The sequence below is a fragment of the Camelina sativa genome, chromosome 3, assembly GCF_030686135.1.
Source record: "Camelina sativa cultivar CO46 ecotype springtype chromosome 3, ASM3068613v1".
Classification (NCBI taxonomy): domain Eukaryota; kingdom Viridiplantae; phylum Streptophyta; class Magnoliopsida; order Brassicales; family Brassicaceae; genus Camelina; species Camelina sativa.
In genome coordinates this window covers 30139573-30163548 of record NC_141882.1, presented here as the reverse complement: position 1 = coordinate 30163548, position 23976 = coordinate 30139573, and the positions used below count along the sequence as shown (strand labels likewise).

General features: G+C 33.8%; 6 protein-coding genes across 7 annotated transcripts; 2 read left to right on the top strand and 4 right to left on the bottom strand.

Moving 5' to 3' along the window:
* Positions 1-2981: 2981 nt before the first annotated feature.
* Positions 2982-3726, bottom strand: LOC104778326 (FCS-Like Zinc finger 17). The gene is made up of 2 exons (XM_010502752.2): positions 3416-3726; positions 2982-3308 (listed from the first exon to the last, which is right to left on the bottom strand). The coding sequence occupies exons 1-2, from the start codon at positions 3601-3603 to the stop codon at positions 3116-3118; spliced, it is 381 nt and encodes a 126-aa protein (XP_010501054.1). The 5' UTR covers positions 3604-3726; the 3' UTR covers positions 2982-3115.
* A 721-nt stretch (positions 3727-4447) lies between these two features.
* Positions 4448-8280, bottom strand: LOC104778325 (uncharacterized). Of its 2 annotated transcripts, XM_010502750.3 has the most exons (7): positions 7820-8280; positions 7407-7725; positions 6736-7169; positions 5579-5731; positions 5354-5495; positions 4999-5240; positions 4448-4912 (listed from the first exon to the last, which is right to left on the bottom strand). In XM_010502750.3, exons 1-7 carry the CDS (start codon positions 8144-8146, stop codon positions 4706-4708), a joined length of 1824 nt encoding a protein of 607 aa, XP_010501052.2. In that variant the 5' UTR covers positions 8147-8280; the 3' UTR covers positions 4448-4705. The 2 variants fall into 2 exon arrangements, with proteins under 2 accessions (XP_010501052.2, XP_010501053.2); XM_010502751.2 differs by lacking the exon at positions 7820-8280 and having other exon boundaries at positions 6736-7223; positions 7407-7538.
* Positions 8281-10630: 2350 nt separating this feature from the next.
* Positions 10631-11644, bottom strand: LOC104778324 (protein LURP-one-related 3-like). Its single transcript, XM_010502749.3, has 2 exons — positions 11162-11644; positions 10631-11061 (listed from the first exon to the last, which is right to left on the bottom strand). The coding sequence occupies exons 1-2, from the start codon at positions 11540-11542 to the stop codon at positions 10702-10704; spliced, it is 741 nt and encodes a 246-aa protein (XP_010501051.2). The 5' UTR covers positions 11543-11644; the 3' UTR covers positions 10631-10701.
* Positions 11645-14570: 2926 nt separating this feature from the next.
* Positions 14571-17372, top strand: LOC104778323 (uncharacterized). The gene is made up of 6 exons (XM_010502748.3): positions 14571-14836; positions 14926-15324; positions 15419-15509; positions 15606-16080; positions 16175-16256; positions 16896-17372. Exons 1-6 carry the CDS (start codon positions 14768-14770, stop codon positions 17118-17120), a joined length of 1341 nt encoding a protein of 446 aa, XP_010501050.1. The 5' UTR covers positions 14571-14767; the 3' UTR covers positions 17121-17372.
* Positions 17373-18160: 788 nt separating this feature from the next.
* LOC104778322 (proteasome subunit alpha type-5-A-like) lies at positions 18161-20333 on the top strand. Its single transcript, XM_010502745.3, has 10 exons — positions 18161-18322; positions 18408-18483; positions 18603-18684; positions 18899-18979; positions 19143-19256; positions 19334-19435; positions 19583-19641; positions 19736-19838; positions 19935-20000; positions 20072-20333. Exons 2-10 carry the CDS (start codon positions 18470-18472, stop codon positions 20162-20164), a joined length of 714 nt encoding a protein of 237 aa, XP_010501047.2. The 5' UTR covers positions 18161-18322; positions 18408-18469; the 3' UTR covers positions 20165-20333.
* Positions 20334-20495: 162 nt separating this feature from the next.
* On the bottom strand, positions 20496-23471 carry LOC104778321 (pectinesterase 1). Its single transcript, XM_010502744.3, has 2 exons — positions 22056-23471; positions 20496-21331 (listed from the first exon to the last, which is right to left on the bottom strand). Exons 1-2 carry the CDS (start codon positions 23140-23142, stop codon positions 20655-20657), a joined length of 1764 nt encoding a protein of 587 aa, XP_010501046.2. The 5' UTR covers positions 23143-23471; the 3' UTR covers positions 20496-20654.
* Between the last annotated feature and the right edge of the window lie 505 nt (positions 23472-23976).

Genomic DNA, 23976 nt, shown 5'->3' with positions numbered 1-23976 from the left:
ATTTTGTTGCCAAGGTTGAGTCATTCACGGGATAAAGTTAAGAGATCGTGGGCGAGATTTTCGGGGAGGCGAGAATGGCGAGTTGAGGGTTCAAGTTTAAATAGATAGAATCTGTAAAGCAATGAGAACAATTTAATTTAATAGCTACTTTCCACAAAAGATCAAATATAAAAAATCCAATTCGCAATTCTTCTTAGTTCATTCTGAGTTTAACCGAAAGTTCGCCTAGATCCTACCCTAAAACCAAATCAATTTTATTGTTGTTTCTCGTTTCAACAATACACAATATGTAATTTGAAAACTAAAATTACAAATAAATCACTGGAAACGTTTAAATGTATAAAGGATAAATAAATGAATTACTACTGAAAATAAATGTCATCTAATGAAAACTATACAAAACGACTCGCGGTACTGTTGGAAATGTAATTTTGATTACAAGACAGGGGCCATTAAGACTTTATACTTTTTCTGTATTAAGGCTAAAACTGTAAAAAGAGGACAAAAACACATTTATGAATCTACGTGTGCAAGGACACGTACGAGATATTCTTGAAGCTTTTCGAAGCAAGTTGAGTTTTTTTTTTCTATAATCAAGCTTTTTGTCGTTTCATGGCAAACAGAAAAATAAAAATTAACAATTCTTTGTCGTTTTCTTATATCTAGTTGGATGACTCCCATTTCAAATCAATTCATTTTCTTAAACTCGATATTATTTCCCCCAATAATTTTGACATTTATACTAAATTTGTTAGGTTCGAATTATTAGGTAATATTCGGTGCGTAACCTATAAAACTAAACCTATTTTATTAGTTTTTTTTGGCGGACTATAAATTATGATTTCACTAAACCTATTTTATTAGTTTTTTTTGGTGGACTATAAATTATGATTTCAATTGTTTTTTTAATTATGAATAAAACGAATGTTGAAAATTTCAGTAAATCTTCTCTATTTCAGTAAATCTTCTCTTATGTTTATAGATTCAATTTGATACGTGTATTTAAATATTAAGTGTATTCATATATTTTATACGATAAAAAGTATATCTATATCTACATTTTCAGAAACATTTAGCAAATAAATTATGAAGTTGGAACTTATTTACAATCATGTAATTAACATTAATTTTACAATTATTTTTTATTTTAAATAATTGCAAATTTGGAATCTAACTTAAGAAGATTTTCTCCTAATCAAATTTCCAAAAATATCATACCAACAACCATTAGCATTAAATATAAGATATTTAATTAATCTATTCTTTAAAAAACGGTTGATAATAACTTATTTTCATGTGTTTGAAAGCCAAGTGATTAAATTGTTGATAATAAATTTAATTTTTTAAAAATTTGGGGCCTGAACTGACACAAATTGTTAAAAAAAAAAATTTACTTCTTCACCGAAGTGTTTTTCTGTAACTAATATATTAATATATAGATTTTCGATCCATACTAATAAGAAACAATTGATATAAATCAAACTTTACAAAAAAATATTTCACTATTTTAATCGACTTGCACAACTATAAATACAAAAGTGTTAAATGATATAGAGATATAACAACCAAAATTACAAACAAATTATAGTATACTTATAAAAAATAGAATATATTATGTAATACTATTATCTCTACATTGTAAATGAAAAAGAAAAATCACAAAAAGTATAATTGTTGACTAAATAAAATTTAATGAATAATAAGGATATCTTAACTTATATATAATAAACCACTTCATGTAGACAATAGAAATTATACACTGCGTAATGTATTGATGTAAAAATTATAGTAGATTAAAAACTATATATATATATATATTATATATATAGATAGTTAATATAATAAAGAAATTTTATTTTGTATTTCTAAAAAAATATTGTCCCGTGGTACACCACGGTGAATATCTAGTTAATGTATATTAGAACACTAAAGATAGACGAATAAAAGAGGTAGGGGTCCAAATTTTTTTTTTTTCACCGATTGAGACAAGTTCCTAAATTAGCTTTATCTCAAAGATGATTGATTTCATTCATGGACCAATTATTTGTTTCACTATTTTTACTTTTAAGAAAGTGGAAGTAATTATGTATATAAACATGTATTACTCGATTCGGAGCTACACATTTATACCAATTTTTTTTTCTCTTCATAGACAGATATAAACCTTTTTTTTTTTCTTTTTAACCAAATATATAAAACTTTTTTTTTTTTTGGTTCAAATTCCAAATATATAAAACTTAAGAATCAAAAGAATCCCTTTTATTTCTCATTAATCAAACTTGCATACAAGGGAACTTATTATTCTTTTTGGGCCATATAGCTCATCTAGAGGTGGGGCTTAACAACACTTGAATTTATTTTAACTTATTGATCTTTATAGTTGGGCCGAGACTACGGACCTGTTTATTTTTCTCGTGACACACTATAAATTTTTTGTTGACCTTAATAAATTTTAGTTGACGAGGACAAAAAAAAAGTAATAAAAATTGCAACATTTTAATACAATGAAAATAGCATGCAGTACACTAAGTAGGCCACACGACCACATAACATATACATATTCGGATATTTACACACGTAATTAAATTGAGTTGTTCATATCTTCGACCAAAGAGTGTCTCTAATCTCTATGTCCATATATCAAAATATCTTCATATCTTAGAAGAAGATAAAAACAAATCGAATAATTTCTTTTTCAGAAAGATTTTCCTTTTTTAATTATTCTTTTATCCAGTTCATATCCGTCATGACAAGATCCAATCTATATAAATCTATGTTTTTAGAATAAATCAATGTTTAGTTGTGATTAATTTATTTTATATGACACTTTTGGATAAGATTATCTCAGTAATGAGTAATCGACAGAGAATTCGATCCCTAATTAATTATCTTTATTTTTTTGGTCAACAACTACAATTAATCTACCAAATTAATGAGGATTATCAGTAATTATCCCACCTGAGATTTACCACATAAACAAATCCAGTTAACATTTAATTTTATTAACTGACAATGGAGATACAATCAAATCAACATATCTCCTTCTTTTACTAATAACTGAATAAGGCGTTTTAACCAAAAACAAAACTATAATTAGTGATTACTTCGAGTGGCCTCAAGGGACAATAAATAATTGGCGTCGTGGCCGGAGATCATTAAACAGATTCCGTGACTCGCTTTTCCCGGCGCCGGAGTTACAGCGTCTGTAAGAAGCCACAATCATCTTCGTCGAAGCCTCTAATTCTTTTCTATCATCAATCAAAATCTGACTTTCTCTGCACTCTTTGCTACAAAATCCCAAATCTCCTCTGTTTTATAGCCAAAAAATAATAATAATAATAATAATCAAGAACACATATCTTGATTATCAAGAATAGGTATCATAAAGTAAAAAAAAAAAAAAAAAAAATCGTACCTGTACATGTAGACATCTTTGTCTTGGTGGAGGTGTTTCATGCAGAGATGACATGTTTTGAGGAAACAAAGCTCCGAGATGTTTGGATTGGATCGGTTTAGTCTCAGTGAAGATTTGATTACTATGTTGCTAAGTTTTTCCTTTGAATCTCTTGTCACAAGCTGCAGTCCAACGGAGATTTTAGTCATTCTCTCTAAATAATCTTTAGGATTTGAATATGAATGAGTAGAGAGAAAAAAAAGAAAGATAGAGATGAAGAAGTCGAAGCCGAATGGTTGGTTTTTTGGGAATATATAAAAGTAGTTGATACTATTTCACTGTATTGGTTGTGGAGTGATGTGTCTTTATGTCTCAATTTAAATGTGGGGTTTGACCTTTTTCGACATTGGCCAATTTCTTGTCGGAAATTACCACTTTTGCTATTCACATATGTTAGATGAATAGTAGTAATTGTGTACATGATAAATTCCAAGAAAGAACGTATTATTTGTATTGTTTAAGAACGTGGGATATTTAAGTGGCCAAAAAGTGTGGCCGGTGTTTTATTAATCTCACAAGTCACAACGTTAGCCGTTAGATCCAAAAGTTGGCTTTACAATATTCAATCAGATTTTACTTGGACCCAGTGTCTAAATAATACTCTTTCTCACAGTGTCATAAAGATGAATGTTTTGGATATTTTTTTGTCCTACAAAACTTGATGTTAAACTTCACAAAATAATCATTAAAAATATTTAAAATTTTGAATTATTATTAGTTTAAAATTAAATAATATCTTTTTAGTTAAAAAAAAAAATATTTAAACTCAATAATCATTGTTTTCTTAAAATGTGTAAAATAGAGGAAGTAATACTAATCGTAAGAAGTTACCATCCATCTTTTAATTCAATCACGTTTATCATGCTTTCATTTTCTAAACATCATCTCATCATACTATATAGGTCATCTATCACTTCACTACAATAATTCAACTTTTCAATATCAATCGTATGATGATAATTGATAAAATATCACCCTTTTTTGTACCAAACATTTGAAAATGTTGAGAGAATATATTTATAATAAATTAAAAAAAATACCAGAAAACTTGAAACTTGGGAAGGTAAATTTTGAGTAAAGATTACAAGTAACATAGATATCTCTCCTACCTAAAACTTGTGCATAAGCAGTAGAATCAGAGACAAACTATGTCTCTGTATAGCCATAAAATGGTGTTATTGTTTTTTATACAAAAAAAATTGAGAGTTTCCCGACCAGCGTTAGCAAGAAGAAGAAGACAGTTTTACTTACTTACAAGTAAAGCTGAATTAGCTCATCACTTACTACAGATGGAGTGAGAACACCAAGATCAGTGAAGAGCAGAGTCAAGTACTGAGGAGGAGTGTAGTCCCTTGCAGATCTTTCTACCTCAACCTTAGGAGGAACAGGAACATTGAAATCAATAGGTCGCAAGGCCGGTTCTAAGTCCTTTTGATCTAACGGGTAGAGCCGTGCAAACTGTGCAGCCGTTGCAAGAAAAGAACAAAAAGGATGATGAATCATTGATGTTTCTGGAACCACATTGAAAAAGTTTGAGTGGTTACCTTGTAACTCTCTGCAGCTACATAGACTGGTTTGTTCATACTGTGTGCAACGAGGGCGATTTGGTAAGTACCCATCATGTTAATTATCCCGCCACTTTCAACTACTCCGTCTGCTCCAACAAACACCATGTCTACTTCATCCATGCTATATGCCACAGCTGAATCTATCAGAAGCTTCACTGGAATATCAAGCTTTGCAAGCTCTTTAGCTAACAGGACACCTGTTTTATCTGGCCTTCCCTCTGGAGTTCGTTTCCATGGGTGCCACGGAAATGTGATTGTCAGTTAAAGAAATCAGAATGAGACGACCAGAAAATAACGGACACAATTAATTTCAGAATTCTAAGAAAAACACCTGTGCACAAAACTCTAAAGAGTTTCTTGTTTTGCGCTGATGTCTTTAGTATTTCAAATACAACTCTGGAGAATCCATGGACCAGTATAGTACACCCATCAAACATGAAATCTTGACTAAGAATTGCAATTATCCTTCGAGCCTGCAAAAAAGCAATTATTGTTTAAACTCTTCTTCTACATTTTCATCTATGTATGCAATTTCCATTCCAAGAAAACCACTGACCTTGCAAGATATTACCCCAAATTTCTCAGCACGTCCAAGCACGCGAGATTTTGCAGAGTTGAAGTCTTCAAATTCCAAAGCAGATGTTCGAGTCACATAGCGCATGAATAGATCACATCCTGCTGTTAGGGATATAGACGTTGTGTCCCATGCCTAAAACATGAAGACAAACTTACATTTTCGAGTCTACATCCAAAATAACTCAGAAGCTACTCAAATAATACCATCTGACACTCAAAACTAACGAAATCCATCAATCCCCCCAGCTCCATAGAGACAGAATATTTCAAAGAATTCACAGAATATGTAACTTACAACCTTAAAACACACCATCCAAATAGACATAACTTTCAACCTATCTTTCCCTTAAGAGCCACTAGAGAGTCTTAACTATCAAATAACTCGCAGATTGCAGAAATGCACAGTATATGTCAGAACTCTACAAGTCAATGCAAGGCCATGATCACATCTACAATTTACGCCAAAATCTAAACCTAAATTTTTGTTAAAAAAATCAATGCTAAGTTGCAAACTAACAGCATTTTCGTTAAAGACTGAAAGCTACAAGTTGAGCAGGACTCAAATATACCATCTGAAACTTAGAACTGATGAAACCACCAATCGCTCAATTTCAAATAAACAGAATAATTCAAAGAAGTATAGCATCATAGAAGAAGCAAAGTATAACCAGAAGCACACCATCAAGAAATCCAAAAAAATACTTTCAACCTATCTTTCTCTTTCGAGCCACCAAAGTGTCTTCATGATCAAGAAAATTATGCAGAAATTACTCAGACTTATAGTTCAGAACGCGACAAGGTGAATTCAGTGCCAACCGTTACCCCACAAGCTAAACCTAAGTTATCGTCAAAATAATCTATTCTAAGATGCAAAACTAATAGCATGGTCATTAAAAATGCTACTTGGCATTCAGAAATTACTATGCCAAGTAGAAGAACCCCACAAGTCAATGCAATGCCACGAGCACAAGTTATTGTCAGGGCATGAGGCCAAAAAAACTATAATACTCAATGCTAAGTAGCACACCTAAAAGCATATTAACTAAAGATTGAATCCAAGACGAATAAGCTATACCAACACCAAGTAATTCAAAACTCAGAACCCAAAATTCCCAAACAAAGAAGAAAGACTCTTACTTTCAAAGTATCAGAAGCTTTCTTGAGTTCAATTTCAAGCTCCATCATAGTAGTCGCTTCACTAGCCCTAATAACAGCCGCAAAAGCACGAATCGCCGCAACAGCCTCCGCCAAATCAGGCTGTTGTCTCCAACTATTAAACTCCTCAATCACGCTAAAGGGTCTTCCCGAAACTGGAGAAACAGAGCAATCATGATCAGGGTAACGACGAACCGCGGCTTGTGCCTGTTCCAGCCACTCGCTAGTCACGATCCCATGATGCGCCGCTCGGGTTTCGTAATAAGCCGAAATAGGATTAGGGTTAGGGTTTTCATCCGCCATTGAATCAGATGGTGGAGGAGGAGAGTCGATTGAATGAGTTATAGAAATGGGTTTGTTGTTCAGATGCTTATCGAGGATGAACGAAGCCGAGCTTCTCCACATTTTTGTGAATTCTTCAAAAAAACAAAAAATCCCAATTTCAAGGTAGAGGCTTTAGAGGTTTATGCCTGTAATAACGTTTTGATTAGCTTTAAGAACTTAAAACTCCAATTAACAAAGATATTAACATCTTGCTCCTCAAATATTTGTATATTTTCATTTACTACCCCTAAACTTTACAAAATAGTTCAATCTCACCCAAAAATATGATCACAGTTTACATTTGAGAAGACTATAGGCTATGACAATACCCATTATTAAAGAATGATCAACTTGTGGCTCCACCGTCATTGTTAACACGTCTTTTCCAAGATCCAAACCTTTGATATCCGATTGTTTCTTTTGAACTTGTGCCATTAGTCTTCCGGATCCATCCTCGATTGTGAAATCCGATTTGCGGTTTACAATCTTATAACAAGATGGTTGTTGATCACCATCAGTTTGTCGTGATCCCATGACAACATTGTATGATGAAGATGAATCTCTTGATGAAATCTTGAAGTTCTTACTTAGTCGAAATCTTGTCCCGGTTGGGTTGTATCCTTCCCAAGATTTGAATAATCTCAATTTCTATAATCAAGAAAAGAAAAGAGTTAAAAAAAAAAAAAAAAAAAAAAAAATTTATAAGACACATAAAAACAATGAAATGCTTTATTAAATTTACCTTTTGACGTAAAGTAAACAAGACTTTGCCGTATAAATCCATAAGGTAAACTTCACTGCAACTCTTGGAGTTATAATTATCCACTCGATAGATTAAGCTTCCTTTGGAATCATAAACTGTGCAGCCTTTGCTATGGAACACAAGAGATCTCATCCAAATTGTGAAACTCTCTTTATCCGTCGTTAAGTACGGCGAAACCTTGTCCTTTCCGACGTCAGAATCCTCCGGAAATGCCTTGTCATCAGGATGAATCTTCACCATGTTCTTCGCTGAAAAAGTCCGGTTAATTGGAACTTTGGCCTCGATCGTTCGACTGTTTATTTGCATATATTGAAAAACTTTGTGGTTGGCATTGAATAATAGTATGTCTTCTTCGACATTTATACTTTCTAGTAGTAGTAATGAAGTTTCTTGTGTGTATCATGACTCATTAGAAAATATATATATATACGATGGTCTTCATCCACATGTTCAATGTGAGATACCAAATAAAAATAACAGAGAAAATCATATAGCGATAACATGTATGGTCCTCTCCTTCTTATTAAACAACAAAAAACAAATGTATGGTCCTTTTTGTTTGTTAACACATGTATGGTCGTTGTAACGTGACTAATGTGATCGTGAGATTCGAATCATAGATAGAAAGCATAAATAAAAATGCTCATACAATATAATAAGATAAGTTCAATTATTAGTTGATAGGCTTAGAATCAGTCTTCGGTTGTGGTCCATTGTATTTGTGTTCTCTCCGTTGTCAAATGCTGACAGTTTTATCGGAATGATATTGATACTGCACAAAAGAATGTTTTTGACAAGCAGATCAACTGTAAGTTCTATTGTTTGTTTATATTTGCAAAATTTAAGGGTTTTTTTCTCTATATTTGTAAATAAAATTTGATATCATATGTTTTATCCCCTAGAACACTAGAAAAAGTAGTTTTAATTTATTTACATACCCAAACAATAATTGAAAAATGTCACAGTTTATGTGTTTGAGTGTTTTAATGTGTTTAAAAACTTAAATGTACGAAATTACTGCTCCCTCTTTCACAAAGAATGTCAATTTTGACATAATGTACACAAATTAGGAATATTATGTAAATTTCTATTTTATCCTTATAGATAAACTAAAAAAAAGTTTCTTTTTATAATTTATAAGCTCAAATAATAGGAATAAAAGAAAATATTAATTTTGAAAACTGCATTGAAAACATAAAATAACACTTTGATGACAATTTTTAATGAACAAAGGGAGTATTAGTTTACCCAAAAGAAAAAAAAACTATTCTTTGTTGTTGAACTTAATTTTAGGCGTGTTCATTTCGGATATGGGACATAGAAAACAACATATGAGAATCAAGAACAGGTAAATTGGATAACGAAAAACATTATCCGCATACTTTCAATAAAGTACAGGACAAAATCGTGGGTAATGGAACTATTTCAGAAAAATTGAGCAGCTAAATTATCATCCAAATTATCACCATCCTACTATATTAACTGAGAAGTACAAATATTAACCTTAAAATGTGTAAAAAATTACACTCAATTACCATTAAAAAAACATAATTAAAATTAAATAGTAATTAAATAAATATTTTTAATTAAAAAATGAAAATAGGAGACACATCAAATAAAATAAATTGTAGAAAAAAAATCTATTAGAATCAAAACTAATTTGTACTTAAAAAAACTAACAGATAAGATTTTTTTTACATGTTAGTTATATTTTTTTACTTACTTCACAATTATAGCAAAGATTTCGTTTAACTGACAAAAATTTAAATAATTTTATTCATTACATGCAAATATTTTATTAACAGGTTTTCAATAAACATTTTTAAAATACAAAAATGATAATATAAGCAACAAATTTTTAATCACAAACCATTATAAATAACATAATAACAAAATAAATTATTACAAATTTTTATCAAAAAAAGTTTAACCGCGGGATAGTACCTAGTAGATAAATTAAAGGTCACTTTCGGGTGTGTCAGAAAAACTTATCTAACTTTTTATTAATTTTGTAAAAAATATTTAAAATAATACATGTATCTTGTCCTATAAATATTTTCGTAAATATTCTTAAATACACATAATTTTTTGAAAAATAAAAATTAAATATGGGATAGATTATTCAGAATGGATACGAACCCATCCGAAATGGACAAGTCCATTTAAAACCTGACATAAGATAACTCATTATGAATGAGCTATTACAAATTACAATCTGAGCCCATTGTCGTTAATAAATTCGTATGATGATAATTTTCATCTCTATTATCTTTTCATGCATTCGTACTTCTTCCAAAGAGTCCATGACCACTCTACTTTTACAGTTTTACTCTATTATCTTCTTCACCAATTCCCACAACTCCAATTATTTATGCTTCCTTAATTACCATCCAAATTTGATACAAGCATATGGTTAATTACTCAGCTAGTTAAAGTTATTGTTTACATAAAATTGACTTATTTGTGGAATTGGTACGTTTACTAGTATTAGTAACGTACATGCATCCCTACACAGATCACGCAAAAGGGTCTTTCCGCTACTGGAGAAACCGAGTCATCATGGTCAGGATAACGACGAACAGCCCCTTGAAACTAGCTCTGGTGGTGGTATCACGAATATATTTCTATTTCTCTCCAACTACTCAATGTAATTATAGAGTAGTTAGTAATAATTATATATCTGCTGTAAGTGAAATCTAAGCAAATAGAAACAGAATGAACATATTTCATAATTCTATCAATCGAGGATGAACGACGCCGAGCTTCTCATTTTAAGCGAGAGACTTTAGGTTTGTGCCAACGTTTAACATTATATATAAGAGTATCACCTGATTAAAGTTGCACTCTCACCCATATAATTATCACAATTTACATTTGGTAAGACTATAAGCTATAACAATACCCATTATTAAAGAGTGGTCTACTTGTGGCTCCACCATCATTGTTAAAACATCTTTTCCAAGATCCATACCACTAATATCCGACTGCTTATTTTTAACTTCTGCTATTACTCTTCCCGATCCATCCTCGATTGCAAAAACCGATCCGCGGTTTACAATCTTATACCAAGATTGTTGATCACCATCAGCTATACGCGATCCCATTACAACTTTGTAAGACGAAGATGAATCTCTTGGTAAAATCTTGAAATTCTTTCTTAGTCGAAATCTTGTCGTCCCGGTTGAGTTATATCCTTCCCAAGATTTGAATAATCCCAGTTTCTATATACACATAACAAAAAGTTAATCTCAAAGTAGAATAAAATAAAATAAACTTATGATTTTTTTATAAAAACATTGATGAAGTGTTAACTATATATACCTTATGACGTAAAGTAAACAACACTTTGCCGCATAAATCCATAAAGTAAACTTCATTACCGCAACTCTTGGAGTTATAGTTATCCACTCGATAGATTAAGTTTCCTTTGGAATCAAACACCGTGCAGCCTTTGCTATGGAACACCAAAGACTTCATCCAAATCGTGAAACTCTCTTGCTCCTTCGTTAAGTACATAATATTCTTGACTTCTACTACACCCAAATCCACCGGAAACGCCAGGTGAGGGTAGATCTTCACCATGGTTTTCACCGGAGAAATCGGATTATATATCTGCATATATGGAAAAACTTTATTTGTGGCACTGATAGATAGTATAGTATAGTTAGTAATATATATATAATTCAGGTTATGGTTTATCATGAAAAAATAGATATTTTATCAATACGAAGGTCTTCCTTCATCCACATGTTGAATATGTGAGATAAGAATTCATGTAAAACATATATCTCACATAGTTATTTTTAACACGTACATACAGTACGTAAAGGTCGTTGTCACGTGTGAGATTCGAATAATAGAAAAAATAGATATCATGCACATTCAATAAATAGAGATTCATTTATTCGTTTATATGCTTAGAATTGGTCTTCGATTTCGGTTCATTGCATTTGCATTCTCTTTGCTTAATAAATGCTGTCAGTTTCTTGAAATGATACTGCACAAGAACAAGTTCTACAGGATACCCATTGGCCCCACGTTCCCAACGATGCTGCCAAGGTAGGGAGACAATTCATCACGTCCTCTTCACAACTGGACACATACTTTGGCTCCAACCTCCCGCTATATCATGATCAATTTAACCACACTTGTTGTAACCTAGAAGACAATGTCGAATTGTTGCTTTCACCTTTTTGGCTTATCTGAACTCTTTGCAAATCAAGATATATATGACTTGATTTTTCATTATATAAATTAATATCTGCTAGCGGATGTAAGAAAGGCACGAGACGATGTAAAAGAGCTGACAAATGTGAATCTTCCAGGAGATAAGACTTAAAAACGTTCTAAAACATTATAACGAATCGAGCAATTATACAACTTGGCACCACCCTTCTAATGGAACGCAATTTCAAAGGAGCAAATGCTTCGATGGGTTCATGTTAGATATATATAGCTTGAGACGAGTCGGCTGTCTTCATGTTCACAAGAAATACATCTATTGGAAAGAGCGTGAATATGCTCTTGATGGTGAAGTTTTTAGTATTCTTCACGTATTATAGAGCCTTTGGTACTGTAGTGGAAGTGGAATCCTTTGGATCGTCATGGAAGGTGGCTCCCAACAACTTGTTGAATTTACTCAGACGTTGACGAAAAGATACATATACATGTCAAACTTGAATTGGGATGGGGGAGATGCATCAAACTGGATCATCTCTTTTTGCAGCTAATCATTTGACTTATATATGAAATTTAGTAGCTGATGGACTGGCTCAGCTTAGAACAAATTCAAGTTACTCGATTCATATGCTATTAATAACTCCCCGAATGTTTTATTCATCAATTTTACTCTTTCAGGACGACGTCCAATATGGTATATGTTGATAAATATTGTAATGAAAAAAATGGATTAGCAAATTAGTTCTTAAAATTTGTTGTTTATTAATATTTCGAAATTGTGGTTTTGGTGTTTTTTTTTTTTTTTTTTTTTTTTTTTTTTTTTTTTTTTTTTTTCTAATCTAAGCTTTTGATATAGAATTTTGATATCATAAGGACTTAGCAATCAATATTTTTATGTTCACATATAAAATTTCAATAAAAAACAATTGTCACAGTGTAAATTTGTTTGAAACATTTTTTTTTTGTCAACAACTTTAACAAAAACTTAAAAGAATCTGGGAATATCATTTATAAAAATACTTAGGAGCGGTTCAGTATATTCCTTATGTGCCAAATTATCAAGAGATAAGAGATAAAAAGAACGAGTTGAATTTACCCTTGTCACTTTGTATCTCCTCCAAATAAATTGGGAATGCTGGCTATTCGGTTGGGAAAGACATATCTTTACCAAGTCTGAACAGTCCGTCAGAAAACGTACGTCGCGATTGGGTATGTCAAGCATGCATTTGATATCCCACACAAGGGCTTCCATCTCCGTGTGAAGAGAACTCAGACTCCGTCGAAGAATTGCCACTCCCATAGTCGGCAATGACTTGGCTGCTTGCACGCAATACCACCCTATCCCTAGAAATTTGTCGCTTTCTTTCCAAAAATCATCAACAAAACAATTGAAATCCGAATAAAGTGGTGGTTCTACTCCCTAAACCACAAGAGCCAGAGTTTTAGTCACGGTTTCTATATGAGCTAGAGTCCAGGCTCTCGCTCCTCATCTTCAGCCAACTGCAGAGTATCTCTTGGGTCCCTATCCAAATTCTCAAACACCTTACGATTTCGAGTCTTCCAAATATACCACAAAATCTAAGGAATCGTATTCAAAATATATTTGTTTGAAACATGTGAAAATAAATGTGAAAAAAATAAAAATGGTTGAAACATGTGAGATTATTCTATGGGCCTCTACACTCTTTAATATAGCTCATGGGCCTTAATATAATATTATGATGATTTTATATTATACGAATAATAGAGACTTCACCAAATTATAGGAGACAGAGGAGCCACATCTTTTGATGCATTCGTACTTCTCCCAAGAGTGAAAGAGTCCATTTCACCAAAAAAAAAAAAGAGTGAAAGAGTCCATGACCACTCTATGTACTACTCTAATTCTATACTCTACTATTATATCTTCTTCACCTATTTCCTCCAATTCTTTCTTCTTTCTTGATTACCATCCAAATCTATTTAGTTCACTTTGATGTATCCTATAATAAGCCAAGCATGGGTAACTCAGCTTGTTAAAGTTCTTGTTTTCATAAACACGACAATAATTTTAAAAACAAATTACTTATATAGCGGAACTGCATTAGTATAATCAACATAAGCCCATAATTATGTGTATATAATTAGATGATAAAACGATTAAAGTGAATTTACATTCATTTTTCTTAGAGTCAAACATGAGTTTATATCAGTTTAATTACTTTAAAGAAAATTATGGTTTTATAATCCGTACAATAACGGATATATTTTCTATGAATTATAAAACTTCATAAAATTATCGAAAAGAAAAAGAAAAAAAACTTTATGAAATCCAAAATTTAAACGATCAGAAAAATTTCTGTTTTTTTTTTACAATTAGTTCTTCTGGTTTGTTTGTTTGTTTAGCCATTCTATTATATATTTTATTTTATTTTTACACAATTTTTGTCATTTTATAGTGATTCAGATCAGAATCCAAAGAGTAGTATAAAACAACAACTGGAAAATGAAAGAACAAAAAAATAAAGAAATAATAAAAATGTAAATGTGTACTCTATTACATGAAACTAGTACCCTTTAGACAAATGGTCTACTCTGAGAAACTGGTCAAGCCTTTTTCCTTCTATAGACATCTACAACTTCTCTTTCATCACTCTTCCAAAAAACAATATAACAACTCCATCAGATGCAGACAACAACTAAACCAAATTAAACCAACTGGTAAGTAGTACTAGAAAGTAGAAACAAAACAAAAGAGAGAAGAACTCCATGGACTTCACAAGAAACAGCAACAATAAGCTCCATCTCCAGACTCAGCTTCTGTTTCCTCATAATATGGTAAAACAAAACAATGTCTTTTGATTGCACAGCTCAAAAGCATCTCTTTTACTTGTGTTCTTGAACTTTGTTTGTTTTGTTTTCTTCAGGAGAAAAACTCAAATGTTAGCACAAACCCATTTGCAGAAGACTCACTAATTACAAGCAGAATCAATCTAAAGAAAACTTCAGATTTCATCAAGTCACCGCCAATTTCATCGAACCAAAGCAGTAGCAGCAGCAGTGAGATGGTAAACGAAAGAAGACCAAGTTTCTCATCACAAAAGAGCATTGGAGAAGGAAGAAGCAGTGGGAATAGAAGAGTGATGTTAATGGATTCTCCTTGTACTCCAGGTAGAGGAGTCTTCAGTTTCAGTAGCAATGTCTCTGGTAGAAGAAGAAACTTCCCTTCTAAATGGATGGATGCTGAGAAATGGGTCACCACCTCTGGTCATGATTCTCCAGCACATTCCCTCAAAAGCACTCAATTTGATGGGTTCAAACACCAGGTTTTGCTCTCATTTAACATATTGGATAAAGTTCAAATCTTTAAACGAGAATGTATAAGTAAACTGAAATCAAGAAATTGTTTTTTTTGGGCAGGTGGAAGTTGTATACTCAGAAAAATCTAGAGTTACGGAAGAATGTTACAATGGATCTGTCTCATTATCTCCACAAGATCTTATCCTTAAAGGTATATAAAGAAGACACCTTTTTCTAATAGAATCTTGAAAAGTTTTGATCTTTTTGATGAGTTGAAAGTTAAAAATTGGATTTTGTGTTCTTTTAGATAAGTTAGCAAACGAAGTGCAACAGATTCTTCCATCAACGGAAAGGTTTATATTCAAAGATTCCGACAAGTTTCTCCGGTACGAGGAAGAAGCTCAAGCTCAAGCTCAACACAGAGACATCGGAACAGAGATGACCCCAGTCGGGAGTTTAGCGACTTCAAGATGTCACACGCCGTTTAAAAGCACGTCTCCGGCGAGACACAACACGCCATCGCAACTGTCCGGTCCTTTGACAGAGACCAAGAACGTTATAGACATCTCAGAGTTCGCAGACAAGCTTAGACTCAGTGGGTCAACAGCGAGTCAGTATGGTAACTCGGTGACGAGTCACTGGAACTCGAGGGAAGAAGAAGAGGAAGAGATATCAAAGAGTTTAAGACATTTCGATATGGAGAGTGAGTTACGGAGAAGTGTCTCTGAATCTAAAGCTGTTTTGTGGGATGACGAAGACGACAAGATCAAGTTTTGTCAAAGGTATGAAACCAAAATCTTGAAAAAAATATGTAAAAATCAAGAATTGAGTTTTTGGGTAAATTTTTTTTATTTTTAAATTGAATATTTTTGGTAGGTATCAAAGAGAAGAAGCCAAAATCCAGGCATGGGTTAATCTCGAAAACGCTAAAGCCGAAGCTCAATCCAGAAAACTTGAGGTATGTGATTGTGTACATGTATCTACGTATATTTTTTTAAGAGATACACTTGTTTGTTCTAACTTGTAACGGATTTGTTGAGCCACGCGCCAAGATTAGAGAAATAAAATGTGGCATGATGTCTTCATTGACTAGTCTTTGTTTCTTTATGGACGCAAAGTCTTGGAGTTTCGAATTTTAAATTTGGGATGACATCTTTGTAGTTGTACTTGTAGTTTGTGCATGTCCCATGTGAAGAGATTAGTCTTCTTTATAAAGTAATGTCCTCTCTTGGGAAATTGGAGACTTATTAGATTCAAGTAATTTAATCATCATAGTATTTTATTACATAGCTACATGTTTTGCATTAGTTATGTATGTAGCTATATAATCATACCAGTCGAAATGATGATATTTCAAAAATTAATGTCTGATTTTTGGGAGGGTATGTAGCTACATGATAGTGGTACTTGTAATTTGTGCAAGTCCCATGTGAAAAGATTGGTAATAGTCCATAAAGTAGTTTCCTCTCTTGGGAAGTTGGAGAATTATTAATCTAGCTATATACATAATCATATCAGTCTAAAGAGTGCAGTTGAGTGATAATTTTTACAATAATTAATGTGTGATTTTTTGGGGGTGATATGTTATTGTTTTTAGGTGAAAATACAGAAGATGAGATCAAATTTAGAGGAGAAGTTAATGAAGAGAATGGATGTGGTGCACCGGAGAGCCGAGGATTGGAGAGCTACGGCGAGGCAACAACATGTTGAGCAGATGCAGAGAGCCGCCGAGACTGCCAGGAAGTTGACTAACCGCCGTGGCTATTTGGTTACCGGCCGTAGCTCATGTGGTTGTCTACCTTGCAATAATACTTGCCGCTAGCTTGGTTTAAAGAAAAAAAAACTACAAAGAGAGTAAAATACACATAAACAAAACAAACACAAGAAAATCACTGTTTATGTGTTTAAATTATCAACACGTATGTTCGTTTATTGTTTATGCAACGAAAAAAAGAAGTGAATGGCAAAAATCAAGTAGAGCAAACTTTTTTTTTGTCAATTAATTTGTAGTATTAGAAGAAAAAAAAAAGTTGAATACAGAATTGTAACTTTGTGGTTTGAATTGGAGTGGTAACATAATTGAACTAGAAACAAACCACTAGAATATAAGAAGTCCAACATCTATGTTCGTTTATTGTTTATGCAAAAAAAAAAGTGAATGGCAAAAATCAAGTAGAGCAAATTTTATTTTTGTCTAGTATTAGAAGAGAGAAAAAAAAAAGTTGAATACAAAATTGTAACTTTGTGGTTTGAGTTAGAGTGGTAAGTGGTAACATAATTGAACTAGAAACAAACCACTCGAATATATAAGTCCAACAAAAGTTTATGAACTTTTTTTTTTTGTCGTGTTGTAAAATTTGGTACAAGAAAAAACACAAACACTAGAGAAGGCTATATAGTACATATGGACTATGGAGTTTTGTTCTTGTTGTCTATTATGGTAACTAAATTCGAATAGTTGTTGTCATGCAAAAGTGTTTCATTATAGAGAGAAAATAAGAGAGACCCTGACCCAAAGACAAACTTTTGCGTCTGGAAGGAGTAGAACTTCTACTGTAGAAGTCTCGCAACAAGTCATAGCTTTTCATCCTTCCCCAATACTTTACGAGACAACACTCTTTCACTTCTTTTGTTCTCTTCTGTTTGGTTTCATTCGCTTTAAGAAAAAAAAAAGTTTATTATAAAAGAATCATTGAAATTTTGAGTACAGCAAAAAATAATAACCTGGACTGTCAACTTTTGTCCTTTTTCTTTTATTGTTACACTTAACTTCTGACACTGATATAATTTGGACATGTTTCAAATTTCAGTCTTACTATAGTTGTGTCATAATTGTCACTACAAATGGGCAGGTTAAGGCCTAACTATGGTCGTTGATAAGATAGATAGTTTAGGCCCATCAAAGCCCATTAAAAACGGTTCGTTTCGTATCAATCTAACTTGTTCTTCAAGAAGTGAAAATCAAAAGCCAAAAGAAGAGCAAAAGCAATTGTTTCTTCTTCGATTCGCAGATCATATCAGCTGGTTTGATTCTCTACTCTCATCAAGTTCAAATTGTGATAAGTTTCTGAGTTTCTTGATTCACTTTGATCCGTTATTCTTCTTCTAGGGTTTTGATTCCGTTTGTGCGAAGGAGACTGAAAGAGGTTTTACAGATCGAAATCGCCGAAGATGTTTCTCACTAGGTATATCTCCGTCTTAAACCAAATCCATCTTCTTCTGCTTCTGGGTTCTCCGAAATTTTCTTCCTTTACTTCAGTCGTGGTTTTGCCTTATATGTGATTTCTGATTTTGTTGTCCCTAGGACTGAGTATGACAGAGGAGTTAACACTTTTTCCCCTGAAGGAAGGCTGTTCCAAGTCGAATATGCCATTGAAGCTATCAAGGTAACTTCTTGATTTCTCCATTTTGTTAGTTTCCTTTGGAAATCGAGAGATTTGAAGAAAAGGGTTATGATTGATTTAGGGTTTTCTTTGATTGGTTTAGATTATTGCACAAATCTAGCTTACGCCTTTTTTGTGTAATCGATGTATTTTGGGTTTCGTATGTGTTTGGATTATATGCTGAGGATCTGATTATGCCTGTGGGATTTTGTTGCAGCTTGGTTCTACTGCAATTGGAGTAAAGACTAAAGAAGGAGTTGTGCTTGCTGTCGAGAAGCGTATCACTTCAACATTGCTGGTTTAGTTTCTAACATTGAATTCTCTGTTTTTTGATTTGTTGGATTCATAATTTTTGAACTTGCCAATGGAATTTCAAAAAGTGGTGAAGTATTAGCGTTGTGTGTTCATTATGGTGATATTCGCTCTCTCAGTCTTTGTTAAAGTGCTTTTTCTTTTACTAGGAACCGAGCAGTGTGGAGAAGATTATGGAAATTGATGACCATATTGGTTGTGCTATGAGTGGTTTAATTGCTGATGCACGTACACTTGTTGAGCATGCGAGAGTTGAGACTCAAGTGAGGTTTCTGTTTCTAGGTTCTTTTCTTTTAGCGTTGATATGTGTTATTGACCGGCCTCTTTTGCTGTTGATCAGAACCATAGATTCTCGTATGGTGAGCCAATGACTGTAGAATCTACAACACAAACATTGTGTGATCTGGCTTTACGGTTTGGTGAAGGAGATGAAGAATCAATGGTAATAATCAAAATTGGTATCCTTAGTTGCTTTCACATCTCTTAAGCTTTATGTTTGGACAAAATAATTGATTACCATAACTTAATTACGTCATTTGGGAGTTGGGACATGCTTACTGATTATCTCTTTCAATCAATGTTACTATAGTCTCGGCCATTTGGAGTATCGCTTCTCATTGCTGGTCATGATGAAAACGGACCGAGCTTGTAAGTTCTTGCAGCTTTCTTCTACGGATATGGTTCACTTATGTCTTGTGAGAAAGTTAGTTGATCTTAAGTAAATCACTCTGTCTCGTTACAGGTACTACACGGATCCGTCTGGAACATTCTGGCAGTGCAATGCAAAGGCAATTGGTTCAGGCTCGGAAGGAGCCGATAGTTCTCTTCAAGAGCAGTTCAACAAAGTAACTTGAACCTTTTTCCAATTATATTTCAATTAGTCGTTTGATTGCATCACCAACATTTCCACTAAAACCTTCAATTTCATTAACTTGTTTCAGGATTTGTCTCTTCAAGAAGCTGAGACGATCGCTGTATCAATCCTCAAGCAAGTTATGGAAGAAAAGGTACAAGCTTTTCAATTCAAAATTTACAATTCACAGAAGTTTATCAATCTAATTGTTCTGGTTGGTGTTAGGTGACTCCAAATAACGTGGATATTGCAAAGGTAGCACCAGCTTATCATCTCTACACTCCACAAGAAGTCGAAGCAGTCATCGCTCGTCTATGATGAAATAACTCAATTCGGGTAGTTTACCAATCCGCTTGTGTCGCAAAACTTGTTACTTTTGTTTGTTAGATTGATGACTCATGTCAGACAGATATTTAGTCTGTTGTGTAAGAGAATCTTTTGTCTGCCATGTCATTCAATAACATCTCTCGGATTTGTGTCTTAGGAATTTCCTGGCTTTGTTTAGTGTCGTTAGATAAGTAACCTTTTGGTAGTTACATCGTCAAAGTCGAGGATAAGTTGGTGACTTGGTGGTATGCGATAGTATTATCGTTGTGAGCTTTAATTTGAGTTGAGTTGTGATGAAAAAAATTCCTTAGTCTTTGGATTATTTCAGCTGAAGAAGATATCATATTAGGGATACACAAAAAACAACTAAGTTGGGTAAAATACAGATCACACCAGTGTCAAATAAATACTAAAGTAGATAGGTTTGGGATGTTTTTTCAAAAGAAAATCCTATAAACGCAAGTATAATGTCACTACTGAATTAAGATAGCTGGTGTGTCACTCCTGTCGCCGGTATCCAATCACTGCCATGTAAAAGCGTAGCCACAGTAAACTTTGCAGCATCCACCTCCGACATAACCGATTTATACCCAGCCCATTTGACTCGTTGGGAAACATCTGACCCGGGACCTGTATTCTTATACTCCCCGTACACAATACTTGCTGGCGGATCAACTCCAGAAACCCACGACATCCACCCGATAGGTCGAACCACCGGTCCAATCTCTGTCTCCATAATAACGGTTGTGGAAAACTCCTTCCACGGTCGGCCAAGATATGTCGGAGCAACCACATTGCCGTTTGCAGAGATAGTGCAACGCTGGATCGACATCCCGGAGTTTTGGTTCGGATCTTTTTTGCCCTGAGCTGTTATGGTGTTGAACTGGTTAGGAAGAGGCTGACGAGGCATGATTTTGCAGCCTTGGAAAACGACAGCAGCACTTCCGAATATGAAGTCGATTGTCCCAGTGACGTCGCAGTCACGGTAAAATTGTCGGTTGGAGTGAGGGTAAAGCGTGTCTTGAAAACCATCAAAAGAGCATTGGTAATAGACTGAGAAATCGGAGCCTGATCGGAATGCCACAGCTTGGTGTTTTGTTGCTCCGGAGGTGTTTATGATTCCGATGTCCTTCATCACAAATCCTTTTCCTTGTATAGCTGCGTTAAAAAGTAAAAATTTTAGCGTGCGCGCAACTTTTGTGTTGCTTATTTCAAATACCTAACATGAACCACTATCTATGAACAACTTAGCAACTGAGTGTATTTTAAACCAACTTTATTAAATTAGACATACAACTATGATTTTGTTGCCGTTTAAAGCACAACCAGTTGGATTAGGTGACATATAACACGCACTTTGGTAATATACTTTTATTTTTCTGATCAACATGCTGTATGCCATTTCATCCTATAGTGCGCCATATATTTTTTTAATTCACAAAAGTATATGATTAGCAAAAGAAATATCCGGAATCACACAAAGAATCATCACTTTCATATTAGGTCATTTCATGAATTAGTTGATAATAATTAAGGAGTAACAACTAACGACTAACAGACCATAGCCAAATGGGTATGTAACAATGTCAAGTCTCAATTCTTCTATATTTGACCATGATACTAATTAGTACTACTAATACTAAGTACTAAGAAGGAGTAACAACCAACAAGTAACAAACCATAGCCAAATGAGTAAAATATGTAACAATGTCAAGTCTCAATGCCAAATTTTGACCTCTAAAATTCACCAATGTTAAGAAACTTAATCGAACCCTAATAAACGATTGGCTAAAAACTATCAATTCTCTTATAATTCTCAATTGGCTTTGAATGATTTCTCCAAGAACTAAAAAAAAAGCAGCAGCAAGGGAAGAAGACATACCAAACGTCGCCGTTTCATAAGTAGGAGTCCCGTCGACAAAGTTCTTACTACCGGAAATAATGGTCTTCCCTTTGCCGTCGCCGTAAATCATAACATTCCATTTGCTCTTATCCATCACAACATTCTCATTATAAGTTCCACTCTTCACATAGATCACAAACATCTTCAAACTCTTCTTGGGCACCATCAACACAGCTTCATTCACCGTCTTCACATCCCCTGTTCCATCACCCGCCACCGTCACATCAGGCTTCACACCTTCCGTCTGTAACAACTTCCGTCTCGCCCACTCCTCAAAATCCACACTTGGCTTCTGATGATGATGACTCATCAGTCTTCTTCTCCTGTGAATCGGGATCCCCAAATCGCTCAACGCAGCAAGAATCTTGGATACTATTGCAAGACTGCTACTTGTGAACTCTGTCGATTTAGCCATTGCGGATTTCAGATTATGTGTAATCGTCGAGTTCGCATACTCTGTTTTGTTCTGTCTCAACTCGTCCAACGAATCGAAACACGTGTCGTGATCTGTTACCGTTGCGCTAAGCCAAGTCTTGAGATCTTCGATTTTGGAAGATGACAGAGTTTTCTTCTTCTCTTCGTCATCAATGGCGGAGACAGTGTCGTTGAGTCGATCCAAAGCATCTTCGATCAGATCTCCACAAACCCTTAACGCAGATTTGATCCTTTCGTCTTCTGTCTCTTTTGACAGCTTCTCCGGTAAATCGGAAATCGAATCGAGCTCGTCGATGATTACTTTCAACGAGAGCTTAAACAGAGTCTCTGGATCTGTTGTGTTTGAAGATGGAAGCTTTGAGATACTTGAAATGCAAGATTCAGGGTAACGAGTTACGCTGCAGATGGTTTTGAGTGAAGTAGATGGTGTTAACCCGTGAGGTGAACTCGCTGTTGAATCGTTATCTTTTTTGTGGACGACGGTGGCGACTACGGCGGCGATTATCACGGCGATGAGAACCACGACGGAGACTGATAGTAGAAGTATGCGTTTTCTTGTCTTTTTCTTCAATGCTGAATCTTGAGCTTCGTCTACTTTTCCATATCCTTTGAAGGAGTTTACAGAATCCATTGGTACTACCAAAAAAGGCTCCTTTTTTTTTTGTTTACTGCTGATTCTTGAGGTTTGTTCTGTTCTGTTCTTTGATGTCAGAGATACACATGTGTATGTGTTGTTGTCTTTTTTTATAGGGTTAGTTAGCAAATTAATACATTTTGTAAACTTAACCGGAGACTAATACATTCCCTATTTAAAAAATAAAAATAAAAGACTTAATGGCATGTGTTATAAATATTAAATGTTGATGAAGGTTGGAAAGTCTTGTGAACAGTAAAAAAAAGTAAAAATTGTGGTATTTGCTAATTGTAAATAGTGATTGTACTATTTTATAATTCTGTTTTGAAAGCTGTTTGTTTTGCCAAATATCTCTTTTTATACAAGTGTGGGAACGCAGAATGTGAATCTGTGAACGTGACGCGCTTGTTCCATGGTGACTTCCTTGGTGTGTGAGTGTGTGATGTGATCTATTTGCATGTGAAGATTCATGATTACGTTGTAATTATTTGTTTAATTAACTTTGATTATAGTTTCCATTATGTAACTTTTTGTTTTTTTTATCTTCGCAATCAAGTGCAGCAACACCATGTTTTGTAACCAATTCATAAGTAAAGGTAATATCCAAGATGCTTTTTGGTTTAAATACTACAAATATAGTTTAGTGTATATGTCAAGAATCAAGATCAACACTATTAACTTCGTAGTAGGACCATAGAAAGCGAACATTCTGCATAAGTTATGGGATCATTGGGATATTTTTCAAGTATACAAATGTCTACAAATTGAAGAAAAAACAAAGAACATTATCTTGACAACATAAAAAATAGCCATGTGCCTTTCTAACAAGTG

Bases quoted from the DNA above. Each gene is read 5' to 3' on its own strand.
- LOC104778322 (XM_010502745.3), top strand. The intron at 18,685-18,898 runs GTAACTTCTTGA...ATTTTGTTGCAG, and splicing joins ATGCCATTGAAGCTATCAAG to CTTGGTTCTACTGCAATTGG. The intron at 19,436-19,582 runs GTAATAATCAAA...ATGTTACTATAG, and splicing joins AAGGAGATGAAGAATCAATG to TCTCGGCCATTTGGAGTATC.
- LOC104778325 (XM_010502750.3), bottom strand. From the start codon at position 8,146: ATGCAAATAAACAGTCGAACGATCGAGGCCAAAGTTCCAATTAACCGG. The intron at 5,496-5,578 runs GTCAGTGGTTTT...GCTTTTTTGCAG, and splicing joins TTGGGGTAATATCTTGCAAG to GCTCGAAGGATAATTGCAAT. The intron at 4,913-4,998 runs GTAACCACTCAA...ACGGCTGCACAG, and splicing joins TAGCTGCAGAGAGTTACAAG to TTTGCACGGCTCTACCCGTT.
- LOC104778323 (XM_010502748.3), top strand. From the start codon at position 14,768: ATGGACTTCACAAGAAACAGCAACAATAAGCTCCATCTCCAGACTCAG. The intron at 15,325-15,418 runs GTTTTGCTCTCA...TTTTTTGGGCAG, and splicing joins TTGATGGGTTCAAACACCAG to GTGGAAGTTGTATACTCAGA. The intron at 16,081-16,174 runs GTATGAAACCAA...TATTTTTGGTAG, and splicing joins AAGATCAAGTTTTGTCAAAG to GTATCAAAGAGAAGAAGCCA.
- LOC104778321 (XM_010502744.3), bottom strand. From the start codon at position 23,142: ATGGATTCTGTAAACTCCTTCAAAGGATATGGAAAAGTAGACGAAGCT. The intron at 21,332-22,055 runs GTATGTCTTCTT...TTTTTAACGCAG, and splicing joins TTATGAAACGGCGACGTTTG to CTATACAAGGAAAAGGATTT.
- LOC104778324 (XM_010502749.3), bottom strand. From the start codon at position 11,542: ATGATAAACCATAACCTGAATTATATATATATTACTAACTATACTATA. The intron at 11,062-11,161 runs GTATATATAGTT...ATGTGTATATAG, and splicing joins TGTTTACTTTACGTCATAAG to AAACTGGGATTATTCAAATC.
- LOC104778326 (XM_010502752.2), bottom strand. From the start codon at position 3,603: ATGACTAAAATCTCCGTTGGACTGCAGCTTGTGACAAGAGATTCAAAG. The intron at 3,309-3,415 runs GTACGATTTTTT...GCTATAAAACAG, and splicing joins AAAGATGTCTACATGTACAG to AGGAGATTTGGGATTTTGTA.